The sequence below is a fragment of the Myodes glareolus genome, chromosome 4 (genome assembly GCF_982192425.1).
Source record: "Myodes glareolus chromosome 4, mMyoGla1.1, whole genome shotgun sequence".
NCBI classification, from domain to species: domain Eukaryota; kingdom Metazoa; phylum Chordata; class Mammalia; order Rodentia; family Cricetidae; genus Myodes; species Myodes glareolus.
Window position 1 is genome coordinate 47,528,739 of NC_142029.1, and position 20,801 is coordinate 47,549,539.

At 36.5% G+C, this 20,801-nt stretch overlaps 2 protein-coding genes across 10 annotated transcripts in view; both read right to left on the reverse strand.

Annotated features, from left to right (window-relative positions):
• The window catches only part of Snx14 (sorting nexin 14), a 59,156-nt gene extending 55,672 nt beyond the window's left edge, over window positions 1-3,484 (reverse strand). For 4 of the 6 annotated variants that reach the window (XM_087905458.1, XM_087905455.1, XM_087905459.1 and 1 more), the window contains exon 1: window positions 3,218-3,483. In XM_087905458.1, coding sequence (XP_087761584.1) covers window positions 3,218-3,438 — 221 coding nt within the window. In that variant the 5' untranslated portion in view covers window positions 3,439-3,483. Of the gene's footprint in view, window positions 1-3,217 lie in introns of all 6 variants that reach the window. The other 2 variants (XM_087905456.1, XM_087905457.1) reach the window with 2 other exon arrangements.
• A 13,754-nt stretch (window positions 3,485-17,238) lies between these two features.
• The window catches only part of Syncrip (synaptotagmin binding cytoplasmic RNA interacting protein), a 35,890-nt gene continuing 32,327 nt past the window's right edge, over window positions 17,239-20,801 (reverse strand). For all 4 annotated transcript variants that reach the window (XM_085689509.2, XM_085689507.2, XM_085689506.2 and 1 more), the window contains exon 12: window positions 17,239-20,801. This exon is cut by the window's right edge. The gene's annotated coding sequence lies outside the window, so the exon portion shown is untranslated.

The following is a 20,801-nucleotide window of genomic DNA, read 5'->3' on the forward strand; positions in this document are numbered from 1 at the left end:
AAGAAGTGCAGGCCAACAATTAGAACTTAAAAACTAAAAAGCTTCTACCCAGCTAAAGACACAACTGGGTAAAGAAGAAGCCCCCAGAATAGGAGAGAATCTTTGCTGGCTATACATCTACCTGGGAATTGATATCCAAAACATATAAAGAACTAACAAAACAAAAACAACCCATCTAAGGGGCTGGAGAGAGGGCTCAGTGGTTAAGAGCACTGCTCTTCCAGAGAACCCGGGTTCAATTCTCAGCATCCACATGGCAGTTTACAACTGTCTGAAGATCCAGTTGCAGGGATCTGACACCTTCACACCAATGCACATAAAATAAAGTTAAATAAACCATGAAAAAAAAATCTAAAAATGGACCTAGGACCTGAACAGAGAATTCTCAAAAGAAGAAATGAAAATTGCTAAGAAATATCTTTTAAAAACATGTTCATCATTCTTAGCAACTAGGAAAATGTAAATCAAAACCACTTTGAGATTTCATCTGACCCCAGTCAGAATGGCAAAGATCAACTAACAACTGACAACAAATGCTGGAAGATTTGCGAGGGGGGGGGGGGGTGGGGGGGGGACTGAATCCACTGTTGAGGGAATAGCCAGTATGGAAATCAGTGTAGACAAGTCTCAAAAAGCTGGAAGTAGGGGCTGGAGAGATGGCTCAGAGGTTAAGAGCACGGGCTGCTCTTCCAGAGGTCCTGAGTTCAATTCCCAGCAACCACATGGTGGCTCACAACCATCAATAATGAGATATGGTGCCCTCTTCTGGTGTGTACATGTTAATAAAACATTGTATGCATAATAAATAAATCTTTTAAAAAAAGAGCTGGAAGTAAAGCCAGGCAATAGTGCTGCATGCCTTTAATCCTGGGGGGGGGGGGGGGGAGGTCGTCAGATTTCTGTGAGCTTGAAGCCACCCTGGTCTACAGAGTGAGTTCCAGGTCAGGCAGGGAAACCCTGACTGGAAAACCAAAATAAATAAATAAATACATGAACCTACTAGTTCCCATTGGCAGAAGGAACCAGGTTTTCTCATATGACATTCATTCTATGTACTATGTAAGCATACACAGCATGTGTTTATATCTCTGTCTCTGTGTGTCTCTCTCTGTCTCTCATACATATACACACAGACACACATACTCAATAGTACACATCTTAAAGAAAATTACACAAGGACTGTAGAGATGGCTCAGTGGTTAAGAACACTGGCTGCTCTTCCAGAGGTCTTAATTCAATTCCCAGCAACCACATGGTGGCTCAAAATCATCTCTAGTGAGATCTGATGCCCTCTTCTGACATAGAGGTGTGCGTGCAGATAAAGCACTCATATACATATAAAATAAATAATTTTAAAAAAAGAAAAGAAGCCAGGCAGTGGTGGCACACACCTTTAATCCCAGCACTCGGGAGGCAGAGGCAGGTGGATCTTTGTGGATCTTTGTGAGTTCGAGGCCAACCTGGTCTACAAGAGCTAGTTCCAGGACAGACTCCAAAAGCTACAAAGAAACCCTGTCTTGAAAAAGCAAAAAACTAAAAACAAAATCAAAAAAAAAAAAAAAAAGAAAAAGAAAAGAAAAGAAAACCTAGCAATTTCATAAAGCAGCAGATTATTCACTCTATTCTGTGCCCTCCCTAGCACTCTTCCTAAAAGAGGCTCTCTAAACATGTACTGCGGGGACTGGAGAGATACCTCAACGATTAAGTACACAGGATGCTCTTCCAAAGGATAAGGGGACTATTCCTATACCCATATTCTCTAACTCCAGCTCCAGGGGATCCAGGCCCCTCCCTCTTCTGGCCTCCATTAGCACTGCATGCACATAGTGCAGACATATTTTGCAGGCAAAATACCCATTCACATAAATAAAATACAAAGGCAACATTATGATATTTAAAGTCGCTTTGGCTGATTCAAAACAACCAATGGGAAAAGAGTATGCAAAAACAATTTCACTCATAAACACGATCACTCAGAGATTTAAAAAAAAAAGTATGTGGATTTTCTCCCTTCTTTGCATAAAACAAATTCATGGTACAGATCCCATATCAAAAATCAGAAGACATCTTATGATTGAGCAACATATAGCATTAGCTGCTATGACTTCCTAAGATGATGACCTCAGAAAGTTAGTTTAATATGCTTTCAATTCATGGCTGTACTACCTGTCCTACCTTAAAGAAACATTACACTTAACTCCTGTTGAATAAAGTTGAGGACAAAACTTAAATCACGTAGTTTGCATTTTGTTCAACTGAACCTGTTAGTCTGGAACTCCTTTCAGAGGACAGAATGGTAGTAATTAACAATATTTACGGTTAAAGGATCCCACTTCTTCCAGAGTCCAACAAATACCTCAGCATCACAACCTAGGCACTTTTTTTAAAGATAGTAATAACTAGTTAAATCCATTTACTTAAAAAAAAAAAAACCTATTAACACAGTTACGGGAAATGGTTAGCCTTAGTGGAAAATACTAAGTTAAATCCCTTGTGTATGTTTTCCACTGTTATGCTTGCATATGAACTACTTCGAAATAAAGTTTCAAAGGAAACAGCATGTTTTTAGTACACGTCTTTTCTACCATCCACTGCACCGATACTACTTTTAGAAATGGCAAAACTAAGAAAATCTACAAGCTTCAGGGGCACGACCTTCTGACATCAAAATTTCAATTTAATCATTTTAACTTTTCAGAATATTTCAACTCTTGAAAAAATAGAGAATCAGGAATTTTGTAAAAATGTGATGGGGTACTATTCTGCTTTTTGATTTCGGGTCAAACAACCTTTGAAACAGACTAAATTGCGAGAAACTGCTGTGGCTACCAAGGTGTGTGCCCGCGAGTGTGTCTATACTAGTGCGAGAGAATAGGGTTCCGCCTGAGACTGCGACAGGACCTTAAATCATCCTCCCTCCAGTGACTGAATCGTCTTTACCGTCTCGAACTGAGGTGGATATACATATTTCGGTTGTGAAAAATAGACGATAAAGGCCCAAATTTTGAGAAATGGTAAGAAAACAAAGGTTCAGAGGTAAGTAACCTCGGAGGATGCCCGGCCCACGGGCAGGAGGCCCGTGCCCGTCCGCCCGCCCGTATATTCGGCCGCGACCTCGGTCGTCCCTCCCGAAGCGACTGTGCCGAGTTTGCTCTCGCTCGCTGCCAGCACAGCCCGCGGGCTCCCAAGCGGCCTCCGCGGGGCCAGAGGCAGGTACCTGTTGAGGAGCAGCGAGGCGACGCTGAGGCAGAGCAGCAGGAAGCAGAACAGCGGGTACTGGCGGCAGATTTCGCGCCCCACGTCCAGCCGCAGCCGCTGCTTCAGCCTCCCTCCGATCATCCGCATCCAAGACCCCATCTCGGTCCATGCAGCGGAGGACGTGCTGCCTTCAGAGGCCGAGGCGGAGGACACCCCCACCGCCCGGCGGCGGATCCACATAGCCTCCCACCACCCAGTTCCGCAGCTAGCCGCAGCCGCAACAGGCCCCGCCCCCCCAGGTCCTCGTCACGCATGCGCAGTCTCAGCCCCGTCACACGCAAAACCGCAGAAGGTCCACCGCCGCCACCCTGCGGGAGGACCCGGGAAATGCTCGAACCGAGACATTCTGGCCTGGTCACCCACTGGCCTTATCCGGAAGTTCAGGGAAACCTAGAACGTCGAGACTGGCAGCATTACGGAAGAGTGGAGGAAAGTTACCTACGCACAGCACCCAAGTGCGGTTCCGAAACACTCTGGGAAACGTAGTTCGTGTGTTGTACCCTGCCGCCCCACCCTTTCAGATTCTCGTAGCCCCACCTAAGAAAAAAAAAGTGAAGGACGCCTTCGACTTGGCTTTTTATAGGGGGACCAAGCTGGGGATTACCAGATGGAAAGAGAAACATCCCACCTAGGTGCCACCCACTCCAGAAATTCAATGTCTTAGCCATGCCACTAACAAGGTGGAGCGCGAGTAACCTCGCCTGGCGGGTTTAATCACAAACCCCCGTATGAGGAAGCAGGTTGACAAACTAGGTAGTCCTTTTGAGAATATCATTCTAAATTTTAATGTTCGTATTTTGTTGTAGCTAAATTTTCAAGCAGCGTGCACTTAAATTTAACTTACACACATTATCCTCATAGCGTAGGTATACTAGCTTCAACTACGGTATAGTCACATTGCTGGGACAAGATGCTGCTTGGGATCATTCTGATGAAACCAAGATTTTATGCTAGTCTAACGCTGCTGGCACGTGCCATCAAGCAAACTGTCACTTCTCTTCCCTAGAATGTTAACCATTCAAGGCAAGGAAACAAACTCCTTATATGCTTTTAAAGTGTGTGTGCAGCTTCATCAATATTTTCTCAATATTCTGATAAGGTGGGTCATCCTTAATGACTTTCCTTTTCAGAATGTGCCATCCTTTCTTCCCATTACTGCTAATCATTAAAATTTCATTGATACCCTTGTCCTTAAATTTACACGTATTCCTAATTTCTTCCAAATTAACTGATCCAATTTATGGGCCGAGGAACATCAAATAACTGAAAATACTTGTTAACATTTCCAGTGGAAAAGAGGTCTCACTGTCACCATTATTTTTTTAAATTATTAGAAACTTATGTAAAGCTTAAAACTTGTCTCGAGGTAATATTTAACTTTAATTTCACGTTTGTAACTTTACACTGTAACTCCTTAGGAAGGCATGGTGGTAGATCACTGCAACGTTAGCACTTAGTGTTTAATAGCCAGCACTTCAAATTAATCCTTGTTTTTATAGAGTCACACTAGGGATAATACCAGAACAGAAACAGCTCATAAGTGATTAATGTGAATCTAATTCGAACTGGATAATAACTTATCTGGCAAGATGTACTGTATTTTAAATGTTTGCTTCCAAAGCTTATTCTGGAATTTTACCAAGAGCCAGCATGTACTTTCAACAAAATATTTTCAGTTCTGTTCAAATTACACACCTTCCCAACATTTGTTTTTCTAATTACTTTGCAGGAACAATTAGAATGAACTAGGCAATTTTCTATATTGGCATTAAAATAGAAAAGTGAAAACTTTTCATAAAAACTTTTGTCTCAAACATGGTAATCGGAGCACAACTGAGCTAAATACTTTTGGCTGAAAAGATTCTTTACAGCACACATCTAAGAAAATTAACCTTTATCAAATGTGTCTTCAATCTTAAGTCTACTACTATTCACCCTACACTCATGTCCATGAAATATCACTGCAATCCTCTATATTAAATGTTAAGCTCCCTAGTGCAGCCACAGAAATCTTACATAAGTTACTTAACAGTTAACTGATGTACTTCAGCACCTGCATCTCATCTCTATAATGGATTTAATGATGTGTAAAGATTAAACTGGGTGAAAAAATGCTTCTTAAATACATTTGTACATTAATACAGTAAGTTTGTTTTGGACTTCAGAACATGAAACTTTATACGACTGGTCTGGACGAAAACATGAAATCTCGAGGGTTTATCTCCCCCCTCCCCAATTCTAAGAGGTCTATTTTGGTGTTCTCTGGCCACATACATGAGAACACATGAAATGTGTACTCTAAGTGTAAAATACAAAACAAAACGAAACTGTTTTAAATCACAACATTTAGAAAGTGTTCTTTTAAGATTATGTATACTGTTCTGCCTGCATGAATTCCTGCAAACCAGAAGAGGGCACCGTAACTCAATATGGATGGTTGTGAGCAACCATGCGGTTGTTGGCAATTGAACTCAGGACCTCTGGAAGAGGAGCCAGTGCTCTTAACCACAGACCCATCACTCTAGCCCCAACAGGGTCTTTTTATTGTTAGAGAATTCAAAATAACTGCAGCCTAAATCTTAGTATAATGGCCTGGACTATTACAATAAGCTGAGAGAGTCCACTACAATATTAAGATTTCTGAAACATGGTCTCTCATTGTAGCCCTAGCCCGGTTGGCTGGTCAATCACCCTGCCTCAGCATCAAGTGATAGGATTACATGCATGAGGCACAACACTAAGCAATTGTGCATATTTTTGATAAATGATGTAACTATGTGTGCTAGAGGTGTGCTTAGAAACTGTAATAATCCATCTAAAGGCCCATAGACATCAAACTTCAATAGTATGTCCATTATTTTAATGAATATTTATTGAATAGCAAATAAGTGTAAGGCACTGTGCTAGATGTGGTGGAAGATACAATGAGTTTAGTTGAGTTTCTGACCTCCAAAGGCTTACAATCTAGTGAGGGAGACAAGTCATACAAAGATGTACTGTATAAATAATACAGGGAAGATTTAATATTTTGTTGTTTCCCTAGAGAACAAGTAATGGGGCAATTTTTAATGGGTCAGGATCTAGGAAAGCCTCTGGGAAAATACTTGCACAAACAGCAGTTGTTATTATCAGTTAAATTTCAGAGGTAATGAAGCACTAGGCAAAGCTAAATAAAATACCCAATGTTTCCACTAATTGAAGCCTGATTTCTCTCTCCTAGTATATCCTCAAGTACACAGGAATCTGAGGTAGTACTAAGGCCCAGTTTGCATTACACATACTTTCCTAAAGACAGCACCCACCCTTGAACACCCAGCAATCTTCCTGCCTCAGCCTTCTAGGGCTGGGACTACAGGCAAAAAACACAATGCCTAGCTCATGTTTACTTCATTCTGATACTAAATGAAAAACACTTTAACAAGTTAGTTCCACCATGTGCACACACTGGACACATGAGGAAGAGAATATCCCTAGAAATTAGTCTCTCCATTCAGCTCCCTCCTTCACCAGTCTCAAATCATTATTTTTATTGATCTCTTACAACTTTATTCTTAATATTGTCTTTCTCCCAGTCACTTATCACTATATATCAAGTTCAGAATACAAAAATTTATCAAAAGGTGATTTACTTCAAGTCCTAAAAAAACTAAAGTGTAGATTAATATGCTCATGAGAAGTGCAGTAATTTTTAGAGTTCCAAGATGTTTAAAAGTTCAACCAGGTGGGGGTGATGCATGCACATAGGAGGAATAGGCAGGTGGCCGGACCTGAGTTTGAGGACACCCTGATCTACAGAGCAAGAGTTCCAGGACAGCCAGCTACAAAGTAAAAGTTCATTTCAAACCCCACGAACACCAAAATTGTTACTTTCATATTTAACATTTTTGTTATCTTGAAGTTAACGTCCATTAGGAAGAACTAAAACCTTATAGAATCAATGGCTCAAGTATAGATACTCCTTGGGTAAAATAAGCTACACCACCAAAAAAATTCTATGCCATCTAGTGTTAGCACCAGAGAGCTTAAATATTTCACATTTATCGATTTATTTATTTATTTTAGAAGCTAGCTTCTAAAATCTGTTACAGAATTGGGTGTGATTCATAACTTCAGAAAATGTAACTGCCTGGTAATGGAAAACATACCAACTCACCTATTTAAAAAAAAAAAGACTAGGTTCGAAAAGGCACTTATACTCTATTATCACAAGCTTGTGATAAGATTAACAATGTATATTTGTCATTTCTTAACATAGCTACTTTCCATGAAAAAGAAATGTTAACTGTACTTCAGATGCTTAGAAATCTACTTAAGCTATCTTTGCAGTTTAAATATTTAACACAAAAACATTTAGAAATTTTTACAATTCTTACCATCTCAGTATTCCATGAAATTTAAAGCACTTTGAGACAAAGTGCAATGGGTCTGTAATCCCAGTACTAAGGAGGCAAAGAATTGCCACAAATTTGAGCCTTTGCCACAAATTTGAGGACACTGTGGTCTAATGGTGCTTTATTAGACCAGCTAGGACAAAGGGGAAAACCCACCGGGGAGTGTGGGAGGGGGCAGCGCAGGTGGCAAAGCACTTTGACATGGCAATGATAAAGCATCATTAAATTGGCTTTCAGTGTACAATACATCAAGAGTGGCAGTTCACACTAGTATCCCGAAACTTGGAAGGAGAAAGTCTGAGAAACATCCTGGTTACATGAGCTCCGGGCTAGACTGGTTGGCATGTCCTTGACACAAAAGAACAAACACAAAAACAAAAAACCAAAAGTAGATTCTTCTAAAATTAGTGTTTTAATTATGGGTCTACAAAAAAAAGGTTTAACTAAATAATCTAGTGAATTTTTACTTTTGATAAAAAACTCATTAAAAATATCTACTGTAAAATGTAAAACGCAGTTACCATTTAGATGTGGGCTTCTTTAAAATGAACATAAAGACTGTGAAGATTGCAAACATTAGTGAATCAAAGTCTCATGCCCTACACACTCAAAGACAGTAAGGACTGCAACTGATTTCCAGATGCTTGTATAACAGTTCACTTACTTCTATTTGCAGTTGTGCATTATATGTGTGTGTGTGTGAATGTGTATATAAAATCAACTTTTAGTTATTTCTGGAGGCTAAATAGCTGGCTAGGCTTCCTTAACAACACTTACAGAACCACTGATGGTAGCAGTCAGTGATGGAGCGATTCTATGAGGATTCAGTACCTGAGAAATGTACGACAACACTCCACAACAGACCTTTTCAAATACTAAGTCCTCAAGATGTTGGAAATATAACCTATGTAAACATTTTAAATTACATGCATGGTCTTAAACAAATCCCAGTTGTCAGACTCCTGTGTTCTTTTTTATTTCCCCTATGTAATTATGTAAAGAAATCATGAAAACGTGGTAATGTAAAACATGAATTAGAAAGTGAATCTAACAGGTATCAGTAATAATTTAAGTGGTTCTGAAGACTCAAGTAAAATGCTGCCACGTTTTTTAAAACTATGGCTTTCCTGCCAGGCGGCAGTGACACATGCCTTTAATCCCAGAACTCAGGAGGACAGAGACAAGTGTATCTCTGTGAGTTTGAGGCCACCCTGGTCAAAAGTGCAAGTTCCAGGACAAATTCCAAAGCTGCACAGAGAAACCCTGTATTAAAAACAAAAAACAAAACAACCTGTGGCTTTCCTCTCAGATACCTTGAGGTTTACAAAGTGCTTTTTCGTTCAAAAACAGTTAAGACAGTATATACAGCACACATGAAAAATCCACTTAATTGCCCAAGAAAGCAATGTCAGATCCTCAGACTTATGTTGATAGTTTTGATCTGTCTGCAAATTTTGTCTGAACAAGGTAGTTTGAAGTGTGGCACAACTCTTGAGACATGAAAAACACTAATGTAAATGGCTGGAGATGGCTCAGCAGCAGTTAAGAGCACTGGCTGCTCTTCCAGAGAACAAGACTTAGATTCCCAGCACGCAGATAGAAACTCAAAATCATCTATAACTCCAGTTTGAGGGCAAAAGGCATGTCACCTCTTCTAACCTCCACAGATAGAGCATGCACATGCTGTAAAGACATATATGTAGGAAAAACTATAAATATAATTTTTTTTAATTCTAATGTTAACCAAAAGCAGACAAGGAAGTTGATACATTGGTAAAAGTACTAGTAAACTGCAGTCAACTTACAAAACTTGCAGTCACCATTAAGTGGTCTGCATTTTACATTACAAAGTGTTATTGTCTGAAACTAGATATTTGTTTTGTATTTTTCTTCTTTAGGAATCCACTTAACAGATTTGTCACTAAGAATATCATGAGACAGGGTATGATGATATAAAAAAGTACTCTAATATGTAGAAACAACTACTAGCAGATTCACATATAAAGAAATCAAACAAGCCTCGAAATTAAAAAATATGTGAAGTTGTACTAGAGATATGATTAGGGAAACTAAAATAGAGAAAAGATAAAGACAAAAAAAACATGTGAGAAAAAAATGGAGAACTATGAAGTGCTGGGGGCGCAGTGATTTTTCAAGACTGACATAACAAGGGAACACTACAAAGGTTAAAATCCTTTGCAAATATCCAGTTTTGTATTAGCATGTATCTATTACATGTTTGTATCTGTTAAAAGCTCATAAAAACAATGAGAAAAAACCATATTTGAATGTACATCTTTCTAATACTAGAAAACCCAGTAAAAAGTTATAACTAAAACTATAAAGTATGAGAGGTTTCAACAGACATTATTTATTCTGTGTGAGGGTACAGTTATTGATACTTTGGGGGGAACCAGGGCATATTGATTTGGAAGTTTTGTTTAAATTGTATTTGTTAAGGAACATCCAAATTACCAGTGAATAAAGGAGGTTGGGCCTGGTGTGCTAGGATACATATTTAATCCCAGCATTCACAAATAAGAGGAAGGTAAATCTCTTGTGATTCCCAGTACAGCCGTCTAAACAGAGGGATCCAGAACAAGCAGGGCTATATAGTGAGACTCTGCCTCAAAGACAAAAAGAAAATGAATTAAGGTGCAGCCTTACTATTTCATGAAACTTGTCTACAATCTTATGATACTTGAAATAAACAAGAGATTAAAATACACAATTTCCACAAAAAAATTTAAGTTGGCAGTTACATAACTCAAGTCGACTCCAGTCTATATTAACATAGCACTTTAAGAAATTTAGGAGTAATGTTAATGCTGTGGCTTGTAATTTTTAAAAAAAAAAAAAAACCCTCAGTATTAGCTTCCTTACTGAAAAACTCTTTCCCCAAAGAACTAATAAACAGCAAAATAATGTACCTGAAATGTTCATGCTGGTAAATTACTACAGAATGAATAGACCCGCCCCCCAAAAAACAGCATAAAGGGGGATTAGGCAGGCAAATTTTGATGAAAATGCAAGCTACATGTCATAAAATAAGGAATGCTGCACTATTGATACAACATTATCTTCAGCAGGCATGAAAACTCGAACTAGGTGATTAAGCATATAGCTATACATATGTTTTTAACTGTCCCAATGGCTAAAATTTACTGTTTTTACTGAAGTTGTTAGGATGTTTTTAACTGTCCCAATGACTAAAAGGTTTTACTGTTTTTACTGAAGTTGTTAGGAATTACTTAACTCATTGAAACTCTTACTTTTAGAAGCAGCCCAGTATTTTTGCTTTAACATCCTATACTTTGTCAGTTTGTGTGAGAAATCAGTCACCAGAACGAGAATTCTTACGAATACAAGGTTAAGTGTCAGGTATCAACAGTTTTAACTCAAACACAGAGGTCTACCAAGTATGAGTATCCTCTTAAGTTTCCTGGTACATGTACACATACAGACTGAGCTAAGTGAATTATGTGGAAGTATGAGTAATTAGCATTAAAAACTAAACAGATTTTTAATATGTAAAGATCTTAATTCAGAGCTGAGTGGTGGCGGCGCACGCCTTTAATCCCAGCACTTGGGAGGCAGAGGCAGGCGGATCTCTGTGAGTTTGAGGCAGCCTGGGCTACAAGAGCTAATACCAGGACAGGCTCCAAAGCTACAGAGAAACCCTATCTCGAAAAACAAAAACAAAACAACAAATAAAGATTTTAATCAAGAAAAATCAGTATTTAATATCATAACGCTAAGTAATTTAACCCTACCTAATTTAATGATCTGGAAGCTCCAAGAATAACCTAAAAATGTTCGTTAAAAAAAAAAGTTTAAGAGATTAGACTCTTTTAATCACTAAAGAGCAGTAATAACAAGTACATTCCACAGAAGACAAACAGCACTCATCAAATCCCAAAATATCAAATCAAAAAGCTACCTGCAGTAGTACAAATCTGAAGCATCGTTACCTAAAATATGAAAGCTATAAAATATAAAGAAACAACTCTCAGTGGTTTCCTAAACATTCTAAAGCCCATTCTAAATTGCAGTCTTGAACCTTTGCTCTTAAATCTAGACACTTCAAAGTGATCTGCTTTGCCCAGTGAAGTGACAATTTGTGTAGCAAAATGTTCTTTAGGATATATTTAAACATTCTAGATGCTGCTTTTAACTACATATTCTTTTCAATGCAGCCCAGGTTAACCTCTACCTCCCAGATATTATAGGAGTGCACCTAGATTTCTCCCGAGTACTTTATTTTTGGTTTCAAGACAGATTCTCTGTATGGTAATAGCTGTCCTGAAACTTGCTCAGCAAATTAGGCTGATTCACCAGCCTCTACATTTGTTACCATGCAACTCTCCCTAGTACTTTAAATCTTAACTATTATATGCTAGTAAGATGCCATATCTTAATAAATCTAGTCATGTTCCCCATAATGTATTCTACTAGTCATTTCTATTTTAATATTCAGCATTTAAAGTAAGCTTTGCAGAAAACAAAGTATTTCTTCCTGCAAAAGATTTAGAACTGAAGCTCCCACAGACTTTGTACTTACTGGACTCTACATACAAGCACATTTCCCGAGCAAATCAATGGGCAAGACCTCTTGGTTTGCAAAAGTGAGAAGAGACGAAATTGGTGTGACAAATGTAATACCACTTTCAAGGTCCTATCTCAAAGTGAATACTGCCTAAGTATTCATGACTCCTTATGTGTTATTACTTTCTCTGCTCCTAATGGAAAAATAAAACATGAATAGTCATTTTTTCTCTCCCAAAGGACTTGAAGTTGGCTATCTCAGTGGATAGATAACAGACATTATCAATATGTCTTTCATAAATACAAATAAAGAAACATCAAACAAAAGTATAAAATAAACATGTAGGTCAAGTGCTGGCGGCCTTTAATCCCAGCACTCAGGAGGCAGAGAGAGGTGAAATCTCTGTCAGTTTGATGCCAGACTGGTATCAGAACAAGCTACAGTAAGGTTGCAAAGATATAGAAAAACCCTGACTCAAAAGACCAAAAACAAAGAAACAAAAGGAAAAAAAGAAAAGGCAAGCACATGTGGACTTTTCCAACTTACTGGATATTATCCAGTCAAAATTCTCCCCATTTAAGATTAATCAATGCTGGAGTCCAGACCTGAAGTCCACAGCTGAGTGTGCTATGTCAATTACATATTTGTAAAAAGTTCAAGGTTGTGACCTCACAAGAGAAGGGGCCCACCGCAGATCTTAAGTCTTGATCAGTAGTGAGTCAGAACCTGTGAATTGTTACTATGGTCTGATTAAAACAGTGAGGCCCCCCTTATAATTTAAAGTAAAAGGCTAATCTGGACAATGAGATTAAAAACAAATTTAACGTCAAAACATGCACAGAAAAGAAGGAAAAGTTATTTAATTAAATAGAAAATGTTACTGTATGAAGGTTAAAACACAAATCTAAGTTCGTTGAGACTAAGTTCAATTAAAATTAAAAGAACCAGAAAATTACAAGTGGCTCCCTTTGAAATCTACATCTGCGTTCTACATTATCTTACTTTCAGAACACCTGTAGAGCACCTGTGTCTTAATGTTCATGCTTATAAGCTGAATCATATTTTAATAAACTTGACACTACTAAAAAAAATTTTAAAAAAACAACAACAAAGGTACAGGCCAGGTATGGTGGCACTCACCTTTAATCCCAGCAATCAGGGAAAGGGGGAAAGAGGCAGAAAGATCTTGAGTTCTTGACCAGCAGCATATCTCAAACAAAAACGGAGAGGGTGGATATGGGTGTGTGGGTGGGGTATGTATATGAAAACTCTCAGTACCACACTCAACACTTGATGTTGAAAGCAAAATAAGCTTACAGAAGGAGTCAAGTCAAAAAAAGGGTAGGAGAAGAATTAAGTTATGACCTATACATGAATTCTGAAGGAGGTTGGGGAGTCTGAGCAAAACTGCTTACAAAAAATTAAACTAAGTAACTCGGAAGTTCTGAGAAAAAAAATTATCTCCACCTATCAAACAAGAGCTAGGGTATCATGAGTGTTTATAGATCATAAAACTTCACAAAATACCTACCTGAAAACAAATTCAAATGGAATTGAAGCACAAGCTATGGAACTCAGCAGAACAGTAAAAAAAAAAAAAAAAAAAAACCTCACAAAACATTGAGAAGTGAAAAGGTAGTAAAATTATCTTAACAAAGCTAACTAGGGGTAAAACACTTAAGTCATAGTTGGTTAGTTATGGCATCTACCTAAACAAATGATAATGCATTAAGGGAATACGTTGTCTTAGAGTTTTGCTCTCCAAAGAGCCCATTTTGGCATAGCAGAAATGTACATTATGTACTATACTGTTTTAGCTATCTTTAGTCTACAAAGTAAATTTATCAGTGTCAATTGACAGAAAAATTAACAGTAATTAGGAGATGAAGTCAAAGTATTCTATGTTGTTTTATATTTTTTTTTGTGTCTCACTATATCATCTAGAGTGGTATTAATTCAATTCTGTCTCAGCCTGAGTGCTGATAATACAGACGTGTGCTTTTAAGCTTGACTCATGTTTTTCTAGCAGTAAAGGTAAAAGGTATAGATAACACAAGTCAAATTCTTGAAAAAAGAAAACACTGCTTAGACACATTAATAGGTTTAAAAAAAAAAAACAGGTATGGTGATGCACACCTCTAATCCCAACACTTAGAAGACAGAAGCAGGTGGATCTGATTCTAAGGCCAGCCAGTTCTAGGGAAACCAGAGCTACAGAGAAACCTTGTCATAAAGACAAAAACAAAGGTTACTACTAGAACTGCGAGAGATGTGAGTGTGCTGGAATACACGGAAGACTTCTGTATTTCATAGCCTGTGCTATTTTAGAGCTTTACAAAAAAAAAGATTTACATTATTATCAGTAGTCGTGGATGCCGAGAGCAGGCTTCATTCATATATGTAAGGTCCTGAATGGCATCTTCAGTACCAAAACAGTATTATTTAAGTTAAACTGTCAACTACAAAATAAAACAAACTTGAATACCATCTTGACTCAAAACTAAAAACTTATTTCCTGATCTACCTGCCAATTGGTAGAATAAAAGACTTTTCATGTAGATTTTTTTACCAAGTCATATTTAAAATTCTAGTACTGTAGATACTATTAAAAATCGGTGATTTCAAAACTTTAATTACCCTCTCATTCAAACTGCTATGTAAAGAACTTAATAAAAATTCTAACTAAAAGCTTTCAACTCAATCTTTAAGTATCACTATTTATAAACAAAGTGTTTTCCTTAGCACCATACACTTAAATTGAACACTATCAAAGGAAAATTGATAGGCTGAATTTAGGGAGGGTCACTGCTAATGATGACTTAAAAGCATTCCTTCACCCTCCAGTTTCAAATTAGGAAAATGTAAATAGTGACTCACACCAAGTATTTGAAAATTTATAAAAAAAACACATAAAGCATTTAAATCGTACTGCATCTAATCCTGAAAATGTCAATGCTATTTTTAATTTTTTAAAAAACGTATTAAAAATTTAATCATGGAACTAAACAACCTTAATTTACAAGAATGGTAGCAGTTAGCATATACAAGGATTCTAAATGAATTAAACAATACAGCCAATTACCTGAGCATCTACAAACCGAAAAGTGCTCAAGACCGTTTTTGAGCTGCCTGCATAACACCATTACTCACATGCCCTGCCCTCAAGGAGCTTCCATTCTAAAAGATAAAAAATAAACATGATAATAACTAGGTAACTAGAGCAAACTGATCAAAAAAGCCACACAAATTGAATGATTATAGTATCTTCTGTCCCTTTTACTTAAAGCTCCTAAATGCTGAATGGATTTTCACAAACCCAACGACCCCTAGAATTTGAATAATTTTATAAAAGAAACATGAAAAGTCTAAAGGAATTGCATTTGTCCTTAATTCTGCAACATTCCCAAATTTTTTTTATAACTTCAAGGTGAAAACAGCAAAGTGAATTCTTTTCCCCAAAACTTTAATATACTACATACACGTTAACTGTAGAACAGAAACTAAAAGTTTAATGTGCAGATATAAACATGAACTTTACTGTATAGTGTATAGCTTATTTTTGTTCTCTTTTGCTTTTGCCCCGGGAGACATTCAAACTAAATGAGAACATCCTAATTCGTCATGGCATATTAAGTGAGTTGGGCAATTACAAATGAAATTCCTACCTCTTCAAGCTTCTGCCTCAATCTCCTGACTAGCTGTGATTATAAAATGTACTCTCAGGTACAGCTGGCTCTTCTTCTATAACAAGTATCAACACTGATGTTCTCTTTTGGTTTTAAATAATGATACATATGCATCCAGGTTTGGGAAATTTGTCGTTCAAACAGAATAGTACCTGTATTTCATAAATGCCATGACTACTCAAATTTCATCTCATTTTATAAGTTAGCACCATTAAATGATCCCCGACACAAGAGGAATGTCAGGACTTCCGTGGGATGTCGTGCAGAATCCGGAACTTTCCCACAAATCTTGCATTACTGTAATCAAGTCTTATTTTATCCAGTCATGTACAGAAATAGCTCATCTACACAATCCTTTGGACCCCTTTCCCTGGGAAAGCTAAAACTGACATAACTTATCTCCAAGTTGAAATTTCATCATAATAATCCTTTCAAAATAGTTTAAGGAATGAGAAGACATGAAATTACTATAACCTTTGTAATTCTATAATCAGAAATGGGGTTTAAATTGTAACACAAACTACATCATTTAAGCTTGTAAAAAGCAACTACTATAGTGACCCTATTTTTATCACAAATCAATTTATGTGTGAAAAGTACATTTCAGAATGTTTCTTGTATCTGAAGACACTAATCTTTAAATGGCTTCCAAAGTCATTTACCAGGCCTCCCCCACTCCTAAGTCTTGAAATGATACTCTCACTAATAAATATCGACTTGGGAAGGTACAACAAAAACTATTTCAATCAAGTAGCGAGGGTGCCTAAAGTATTTCACACCACCCCACCTCCTTCCAACTCTAGCCTGGAACCAGGAGCCAGAATATACTTACAAGTCCTGTACGTGGTCACTGACTTTATATGCAATGGAGCAGAGTTCATTCACATAAACTCATTTGTAGTAATCTAAATGCAAATATTATCAAGAGATCATTTTCTTCATCCCCTCTCCTGAATTATTTGGTACTTCAATCTCATTTTCCAATCTTCAAAGAAATTTTATTTGCCAGAAATAAAACTGGAGAATAGAAGAACACTACATGGTGAAGCATGTTCCCAAAACAAATTATGGAGTTCATAAATCTATTGGCATATATGTGATCATATAGTTCCATAACTTAAAATTAAATGAAGACCAGCGCAAAAACATTTATTCTATACATCTCCCAGTCATGTAACTTGCAATTAGAGGTATGTGGGGAATTTGTTTTTACCATTTCCTAGTTATTTTGAATGTATCATGATCAAAACGCGGCAGAGCACTAAAGATTCCAAGTGTCTATTAAAAAGGTGTTGAGTGAAAAATGATGAAATAGAGGACACCCACAATAATTCTTGGACTCCTGGAGATCCTAAGACATGCTACAAAAATAGGTCTTTATTCTTAGGAAAATATAGTCAGAGCTAGCTTCCTTATGCTATACATAAAATCTTAACATCAGAGGCAGTACAGATAGTACAGATAGTTTTTGAACTGATCTCCAAACAAGCACAAACCCACTACGTTGGGAAAAAAACAAGTAATTTGAGGTTTTTGGCGAAAGACAGTACTTCACAAATCTAATCCAAATCAAAAAGCCTGCAGACAGCTTTCTGTGAGACGAAAGGAATGAAATAAATATAAATTCTATGGATAAATAAATGCAAAAGAATTTAAATAAGCTAAAATCTAATTTTTTAATTAAAATATTCAGGTACAAGCTTTTGTTTCTCAATGTCAGACTTCTAAATGTTTACCAGACTACTGTTAATACTAAAAACTTAACCTTTGACCCAGAGTAATACTGATTTGTTTGCAAAAATGGTTGTCCAACTGAATGCTTCTGGTCCTGAAAAACATTTTAGGTATATTATTGAAGGCAGACTGTGGTGCTAGTATGGTCTATGTTTTAAGAACTTTTAAAAAGTGACAGACTCCAAAAGTCCATCAATACATGGCTCAGTTTTTAAAAAAATGCCTGTTTGAGCCTTGGTTCATAATTAGCATCTTTAGTGGCATGCCCTATAGAGTGGTAAGATTACTAAGTAAATACTACACCATAAAAATCATCCCAAGAAGTCTGTGGCATGTACTGTTAAAGAAAGTTGTTTATATGTGAACTTTTATACCCACTGCTGAATTCCTGTTCTTGTTATGTATAACTGGGGAGAAAACAGTCTTGGATGGTATTATTGGAGTGTTAGGGACCTGAGTAACCATTTACTCTAGGATTGACTACCTTTTTTAATGCATGAAGCCCTTCTATATATTAATTTCTCCCATCAAACAGTAACTATATCAAATATGTATTTGCTGTTTCTGTCCAAGTAATTTCAAAAAAGCTGTACTAAAAGTTAATTTTCCCATGTGGTTTGATGTTCATCCTAATACTAAATACATCTTTTCAAATATCTTATATACAAGCATATAGCCCATATTACCCCATCAATCCATTTGTTACATTCCTAATCTATTATGAAAAATGCTTATACTTTTGTCTAATCAGATTTGCATCAGTAAAAGTTCTGCAATAATCAGTAAAAGTTTCTCATGATGGTGTTATGTGCCATAGTGAACATGAGTCCTTTTATGCAATTCAATTCAATTTTTAACATGTGATTCAATTGTAATGACTAAAAATCTTGCACAAAAAAGCATGCTTGGGAAGATTATAATTAATACAACTTTCTCACAAAGTAACTTCCTAAAAACTGATAAACTAAATTTATGAACACTTTTGATTGCCAAGTAGTCTGCAGAAACAAAATCTTGCGTCTGTTTTGGTTAGGTAACGTTTCAATAATCAAAATTGTTTAAGGATATATTTTTTATCTCAAGGAAGGGACTTGACTATTTGAAGACCCTTTCCTTGACAATATATACAAAATTTAACTTGTCATCTGTCCATTCTTTGAAGCTGTCAAAGCCAAGAACCCAGAAACAAATCACAAACGCAATAACCTACATTAGTTAACATTCCCCCTTTTAACATGTTGACATTTTTACTAAAGGATTAGTTATTTTCGCATTTCCATTTCTCATATCCCATGACATTCCATATAAATTGCATTATTGCTTTATAGGCCACACAACATTCAAAATTATGTTTATATGCATTGCCTGTTTTTCTTGATTTCTTTTAAGAGTTTGTTACTGATTTTACTACAGAAATTTAAGTTTGAAAATACCACGGTTAGTATTTCTTCTCAGAACTTAATTGTTCACATCACTAATCACTACATGCATATTTAGCTCTGATTATATTGCTCAAAAACTGCACCCATTATCAGAACAGTGCAAATGATATTTAATTTTAAAAGTAATTATAATGGCTTAAATTCAAAGTCATTAAAATGAACACTGTCAAGTATTTTCACTTGAGTCTACATTTTACCACTGTTTACATTACCCTTAAGTATAACCATCAATTCTTCACAATTTCTTTTTAATCAGTTTTCCCTCCCATGTCCCCAAACTAAAATAGCCAAGTCTTAGAAACCCAGAGTTCCACACTTCAATATTTTCTTAAAGAACACATTTGTGAACTCACAAAAGTGTTCATCTTTCAACTCTGACAACGCAGTTAAGTCAAACAAACCTGTTCTAGCTTCCCAACAAATAAATCCAAGAATTAACTAAAAGACCTTGACAGTGTCCGTTAAAAATGGTATGACAGTTAAGTGCCAATAGGCATGGCAATGACCTCTTAAATGGGATCATTTTACTCCTTGGACCTGGGAATTGCCAGCACCAAGGATTACACTGAGATTTGATTTTGCTGAAGGCTACATTTAATTGACCCACTTTCCATAACCTTGTATACTTACTATGTATGAAATGTACATGTTTTGTGTAGCCCTCAAAACTTACACTAAGATTTGAGAGATGTACTTTTAAAAAGCACAGGGTAATATATAAAATCAGTGGAAGAAAGTTTCATTAAGCACCAGGAACAAATTTTTGTCACCCCATACTCATTTTGTAGGTAAGTTTCAACAACCGGCAAGGCACATTTACATATATTCCAATGAATACTTATTGACAAATTTTAAATTACACTCTATGCCCCAGCTATCCCAGTAACTGACATACAACATACTAAAATGGTTTATTAAGGTAACAAAAAAAGAAAGAAAAATAAAACCAATTAATGGGAAACATACAGGCTATTGGCAACCACTATTCTAAAATTATGTTAAGTACAAATGAACATACTGAAATGTGTGCAATTCTAAGTTTTTAAACCAGAAGATTTTCTATACTAACACACATTTATATTAATGACACATAAAAAAAATAAAAACTTTATTACAAAAATAAGTTACACTCGCCTCCAGCTTACAGTATAAAACAATTTTATTTGCAGGAATGCAAAATGATTGTTTGCCATGAGCATTTTGAACATATGACATGTCTAAATTTCTTGTTAAATTTGCATTTACTGGGAAACTGGTGTGTATAAAACCTTAATTAGGTATAAGCTCTGATCTTCATCGTGGTGCCTATTGGTTATGTGATATAACTGCAGTATCCCTTTGGGGAAGGGGAAGGTATTTCTTTACACCAAGTCCTACTTAAACTATAATTTCACTTTCGACTTTAAGCTATCAACTTAGGACTTGGCAAAAAACTTTTGAGGGTGATTCAATAGAGGATGCTTCACCACTGAACACTCACTGTCATCAAGGTGCTTTAGAAAATTAAAAACATAGCACAAATGATTGTACTCTACTCTACAAGTTATCATGACCTGCATAAGAAATGGAAAGCTGATTCACATTTTTATAGTGATCAGCAGTAACAAATGCACTAATGAAACATACCTTTTACCTAAAAAGCTAAACTACAGCCATATACTAATTTCTATGATTTATGAAAAAACTTCAAAATATCCAAATGTCAGGCTTTGCTGTACAACTGTCAGTTTTAGTCTGACTTTTT